Here is a 6,611-nt window from a genome sequence, read left to right as displayed (position 1 = left end):
TAAAATATTACTATAATTATAATTTTTTTTTAAATTGTATCAAATAAATGCAGCCTCGATGAGCATAAGAGACCTTCAGATACATTTTTTTTTATACACAGTAGTGTATAGACACACACATTATATATACACTCACAAGCATGTGTCCGGGTCCACAGAGGTCATCTTAGGGAACCAGCAGTAGTCATAGATGGTGTCTCCTTCTGCCATCTTCAGCACTGGACTCTGAGAGGACACAGACAGAAGCAACAGCATCATGAGCCCGTACATTGTGGACAGGATTTTCAAATAAGCAAACAAGAATGTTTATATATTTAAATGTAAAGCAAGGATTTAGAAAAAAGATCCTTTGACTCAAGGCTTTCAAAATGAAGATGCCAGTATTCATTTAAATTGTGTCATGAGCAGTGTTGAGGAGAGTTACTTTAAAAAGTAATGCATTGCAATATTTGCGATACTCCCTAAAATGTAACTAACTGCATTACTTGGTTACTTACTTTTTATGGAAAGTAATGCGTTACATTACTTTCTCTCACCTGGGACAGGCTTGCATGTTTGTTTTTTTAATAACAAAAAAAGTTCTGTTTTTTGGCAAATAAAGGCCCTTTCACACCAAAAGTGAAACGAGTAAGCCTCAGGCGGAAGAAAATGCAAATTCACAAATCTGTACAGTAGAGGGCGCAACTCAAACAAACCTTCCAACTCTTACTTCAGCAAAACAAGAAAAAAAAGAAAAATGTGATGTTTACTTAAAGTTTGCATTCCCCTGTTTTTATTCATTTTGAAGAATACTGAATTAGTTTTTGTGCAAGTCAGAATAAGTAAATGCCTGCTCACATTTAGTCTACAGCTACAATAACCATCATGTTCACACACACACACACACACACACACGAGGACAGGAGAGCTGTCAGTCAACACATGTGGAAAAAAAACTAACTTGTATTATTTGGAAAAAGTAACTAATATTAAGATGTAAATTTAAAAGTAATACATTACTAGTTACATGAAAAAGCAATCTGATTACATAACTTGAGTTACTTGTAACACTGCTCATGAGACATTTATCATTTTGAACACTGGCCAAAATCAGTTCTCAGTATTTCCACTTCTACAGGAACATGGTAAATATGAACAGAAGATCTGGAAGAGGCTGACCATCTCAGAAAGCATGTCCCAGCGGCTGCTGTACAGCTCAGGCGGGAGGTTATACACACGAAGAACGTTATCAGCGCTGTTTGAAACAATGCAGGAACCATCTGGAGCCCTGCAGAGAGGCGGCATAAAGAAAGATCGATACTGTGGCACAGTTTACACAACACACAGTCACCATTAATGAGTTGCTTTCATCAGTTCTCATCACCATTTGCAGCCTCTGAGGTAATTCTCAGCGATGTGGGAGTATTCGGCCCAGGAGCCCGTCAGCATCTGAGGGTTATGACTGAAGTCGAGCACATGACTGCGGACACGGCAAGAAGACAACAGTGAGTCGCCAGCCGAGAATATCCCCGTCACAATTGTAACTCATGACGTGCACGTTAGAGCTGTGGGCTTTTACAGTTACACACTGCTAACAATAACAAATTAAGATATTTTGTATTAAATCTGAGAGTTGTCTCACTCCTCCACAGGCTTCTATTGTAATTGAAACTTGCCGGCCCAGAAAGTTATTAAAGACAATTTTTAAAATAGTCCAAGTGACTACAGTGGCTCAACCTTAAGTTTATCAAGCGACGAGAATACTTTTTGTGCGCAAAAAACGACTTTATTCAACTATAGATTTTCTACTGTGTGGGCCTCTGAGTGAGTTCACGTAGTGTAACAGCGCAGCGCTTCTGCACTGTAAAAAAAAAAAGAAATGTTGGTTTAACTTAAAAAAGCAAGTTACCTTGTTGCCTTAAAATTTTGAGTTCGTTGTAATTAAAAATTTGAGTTAATACAATGAAGAATGGTTTAATAAACAGAAACTCAAAATAGTATGTTATCTTCACACATTAGTTATCGAAGTTGATTTGACAAAAGATAAAAACAAATCATGAAAATGTTTTTTTACAGTGTGGGTTGTATGTCAGAACGTAGGCTCACTATTGGCTGACGCTGGTCATGTGTGTGATGTGAGTGATGCTGGCCAATAGTGAGCCTACGTTCTCACAACGTGAACTCACACAGAGGCCCACGCAGAATAAAGTTGAATAAAGTCGTTATTTTAGTTTTTTTTTGCGCACAAAAAGTATTCTCGTCGCTTGATAAACTCAAGGTTAAGCCAGTTTAGTCACTTGGAATATTTTAACGATGTTTTTACAAGTTTTGCTAGTTTCAATTACAATAGAAGCCTGTGGAGGAGTGCGCCAGCTCTCAGATTACATCAAAAATATCTTTATTTGTGAGTCATTACTGACAGAATTTACATTTTTGGGTGAACTAACCCTTTAAAAAAAAGACAACATTGAGTCGCCACACAGCGGCTAGCCGAGAATATCCCCGTCACTACAGCTTAAGGCGACCGTATACTTACTAGCGCTGCTCAGTGGAGTTGTCTTCTGGACTCTGCTTCTCAGACTCGTCCGCTTTATCCTCCTCAGCCCGTCCGAGCGTGTCTGTGGTCTCGGCTCCGTTCTGATGCCACTCCACGTCTCCTTCAATCTCCTCGGGTCCCACAGCACGCTCAGTTTCATCAGTGTGATGACAGGCGACTGACAACAGAATCAAATTAACATTAGCTATGTTTCCATCCGAAGGTGCGAATTTAATGTGCAACATTTGTAATATCACATAAAACATTTATAAAGCAGCGTTTCCGTCCTCTCGTGTTCAAGAGAACAACATTTCAAATGAAAGTTGCTGTGGCTTTTTTTCGTACATCACAAATAAACTTGTGACGAAACGCAATAAACATGTCAGACCAAACCAACATTTGAGATGCTGTGCGATATAACCGATACACTGGTTAGTGCAGATATCCAATCACACTGAGGAATGTATTCAGTAAATGTGTTTCCATTGTAGTTTATCTGCATCTCTTCTAATCGAATAAAAAAAAATTGTCCACCTTGAACGAGCGCATGAGTTTGTGCACATTTTTAGAAACATAGTATAGATTAGTTTACCTATATTGCAGTAACTATAATTACAGAATTGAATAATAAGTTATATAATAATAAGCAATAATTTAAGGCAATTATCATCTATATTTTATACTATGTATTTATAAATATATACTATATTTTTGGTTGATCAGTCACAACAATATTATCAGTTGTGTCAAGTATCTGTTATCTAAAACTTTTTATTATTATTATATTAATGTATACCATTAAAATATTGGTCATTTAATAGAATTGAATAGCAGTACCTATAATTACAGAATTTAGCAAATGTTGTTAGCAATAATTTAAGGCAATTATCATCTATATTTTTGGTTGATCAGTTACAACAATATTATCAGATGTGTCATGTGTCTGTTAACTAAATTTTGTTTTATTATATTAATGTATACCATTAAAACATTGGTCATTTCATTGAATTTAATTTAATTGAATGAATTGAATAAACATGACATAAGCCAAATATTAACTAATTAATCAGTGTTTGTACATGTTTGTTTATGCGTATGTGGCTATTTTAATGTAAAGATATATTAATTATACAAGAAAAACCTAATAAGATTTTTAACATGTATTTTCACTAATACCTCTTGTTAAAAGTACCAACTGAATAAAATGATCTTCTAAACACTTATGCTACAGTTGTCCATGGCTTGTTCACTACTTTAAATCAATATTAACAGTAAAAAGTGCAATTTAGTCAAACTGACTTGGCTATCTGTGATTTAAGGCATGTTTTATTGGACAAGTGATCAACGTTCAATGGCCTCCACATGTGATGAACCATGACAAAAGTAAACCACATCTCATTTCAGATCCAAGAAAAATAGCATCACATCCACATTTATTAAAGTGAACCAAACAGTTCACTTACGGAGAGCTGCTTAACTATACAATTGGATGCATATCAAAGACTGAAGGACAATATCTGTGTACCGGTAATTACTTAAAGATGGCAGTAAGAGAACCACATATGTGACCCTGGACCACAAAACCAGTCACATGTCGCACGGGTATGTTTGTGGCGATAGCAAAAAATACATTGTATGGGTCAAAAAAAAAATTAAATTTTTCTTTTATGTCAAAAATCATTAGGATATTAACTAAAGATCAAGTTCCATGAAGATATTTAGTAAATTTCCTACCGTAAATATAGAAAATATATATTTTTGTGAGTGAATGCTGCACAATCGTGAACATAAACGAACAACTTTAAAGGATATTTTCTCAATGTTTAGATTTTTTTTTGCACCCTCAGATTCCAGATTTTTTATTGTTGTATCTCGGCCAAATATTGTCCTATCCTAACAAACCATACATCGATGGAAATATTATTTATTCAACTCTCAGAGGATGCATAACACCAAAAAGTAGATTTTGCAATCCAGGGTCACATATGGAGTTTATATCAGCAGCACATATTAATACATACTGACATTGTGCCAAACAGGATACTGTAAATCAGAGGCTATGAAGTGCTTGTGAAAATGGCCTCACCTTCCTCTGGAGTCCCAGCAGCACCTGGGCTCCCACATGTCTCCTCTGAGGGCATCGCCGGGTCCTGAGTCACGAGTAAATCAAGACCCACACCGCCCTGCTCCAGGCGAGGCTGCTTCGCTGCTGGTGGTGCTTCCTCTTCTTCCTCCCCTCGCTGAAGAAACGCCTCGTGAGGAGGTTCTCCATCAGCCTCTGTGTCCTGTCCTGCACCCCCATCACTGCTTTGACCCGCACCTGACATGCTGTCTTCAGAGGCCTGGGGAACAAGCACAATTCATATCATTTCAGTCATGGAGTTCACATCAGATTACATACAGTGGCAGCGAGAGTTAAACTTATATAAAAGCTTGTACATTCAGATATCTGACTATAATAAACATGAAATAAACATACTGTAATATTGTAGTAAACCGTATTATATGTGTATGTATGTATATATATATTAGAAAAACGTAAAAGGAGATACCCAAAAAGTCCCTGCATGACACATCACATTTTATTATGTGAATCTCATTTATGAAACCCATAAATACTCACTAAAACAATAGTTTCTGCTATGCATATCAAAGTTTCCAGAGACACTAGCCGGAAAACACCACCTTAGGATTTCTTCACTTTTACTAATTTATTTATAATGCATAAACTATAATAAAAAAGTGATGTGTCAGGTAGGGACTTCTGATAATCTCAAGAACTCCGTACTGATTAACCATATATAATAAACAGCAAATGTAATATGTTATTGTATTGTAAAGATACACATATTGTCTTATTGACTCTCTCTCTCTCAATATACATTATAATAGGTTGTATAATTTCAATATATGTGGATATAGGCAATTTTACCTCCAAGAAACATAACTGCTCAATTACATGTACTGTTATGATATTTCTAATATACATACTTTATTATATATATGGTGCCAGCTGTTATGTTAAAGTTAAAGGGTTTTTACGGTTACATTTGTAAAATGATGAACATCTTTCAGTGTATAACAGCATTTTGACTCGTCCAGCCAAAGAGAGTCACTCTACCTGTTGTTTCTTTAATTCGTGTCAGACGTATCTTGTGCTCTGGATCTTAAAAATCCGACAATCTTCCTCAGTGTACTTGAATTACTGAGTTCAGATGACAGATTCAGAGCATCTCTACTATAAACACACTGTGTTGAACCTAGTAAACAGGAACTCACGCGTCGTGTTTGTAATCACAGGGCGCCGCCATGCCGATGCTTGCACTGTGTGTATGCGCTGCCAGGTCACCTGACTCTCGCGAGATTTGGGTCATACTCCGTTTCTACACAGTAGCAGGTTTTCAATATAAATCTTAACATATGTACGCATTAAAGCAGAATTTTACTACTTACTTTACAATTCCTGCATTTAATACTTTGCAGAAAACCACAAACGGCTTGTCTTACGTTGTTTTTGTGTTGCTATTACCTAAGTGTTTATCGCACATTTCTATTTTACCATCTATTTATCAGCATTTCAGTTAATTTAGTCTTAAATTAACAATTTTGGAAATAGAATAATAAAGTTATCCTAAAAAATGTTTCACCCTTTAAGTGTCACGCCCCTTTTTTTGAATATACATGAAAATGCACTTTCCGAACTTAAATGTTTGTAACTAAAGAATGCTTTGGAATATGGATGTAAGATTGGTCTTGTTTTAAATAAGAAAATTGGCAGATTTTTGTAGAAGTGAAATAAACAAAGAAAGTGTAACAGAAAAAAAGTTATAGAAGTTTGAGTTTAGGAAAATAAAAAAAATAAAAATTTAATTATTCATATTTTATATAAAATATATTTTTTCAAAACCCTGGGCCCGGTTTTTCAAAAGTAATCCACTAGGATTTTGGATAACAGATTGGATCAAATCTTGAAAATGGGTTTTTCAAAAGAAAAAACGGATTACATAATCAGATTAGATCACGTAATCCAATCTTGGTTTTGATCCGGATCAAACCTTTAGTTTGGGTTTTTCAGAACTTTTTTGTAGGATTTGGA

General features: G+C 35.6%; 1 protein-coding gene across 2 annotated transcripts in view; it reads right to left on the bottom strand.

Moving 5' to 3' along the window:
• The window catches only part of wrap53 (WD repeat containing, antisense to TP53), an 18,822-nt gene extending 12,948 nt beyond the window's left edge, over positions 1–5,874 (bottom strand). The window contains exons 1-6 of one of the 2 annotated variants that reach the window (XM_079605542.1): positions 5,795–5,874; positions 4,602–4,857; positions 2,516–2,693; positions 1,364–1,459; positions 1,159–1,267; positions 137–225 (exon numbers count right to left, since the gene is read on the bottom strand). In XM_079605542.1, coding sequence (XP_079461668.1) covers positions 137–225; positions 1,159–1,267; positions 1,364–1,459; positions 2,516–2,693; positions 4,602–4,842 — 713 coding nt within the window. In that variant the 5' untranslated portion in view covers positions 4,843–4,857; positions 5,795–5,874. Of the gene's footprint in view, positions 1–136; positions 226–1,158; positions 1,268–1,363; positions 1,460–2,515; positions 2,694–4,601; positions 4,858–5,636 lie in introns of both variants that reach the window. The other variant, XM_079605541.1, reaches the window with a different exon arrangement.
• Between the last annotated feature and the right edge of the window lie 737 nt (positions 5,875–6,611).

Source organism: Phoxinus phoxinus (genome assembly GCF_949152265.1).
Source record: "Phoxinus phoxinus genome assembly, chromosome: 2".
Taxonomy (NCBI): domain Eukaryota; kingdom Metazoa; phylum Chordata; class Actinopteri; order Cypriniformes; family Leuciscidae; genus Phoxinus; species Phoxinus phoxinus.
This window is presented reverse-complemented; position numbering and strand designations above follow the sequence as displayed.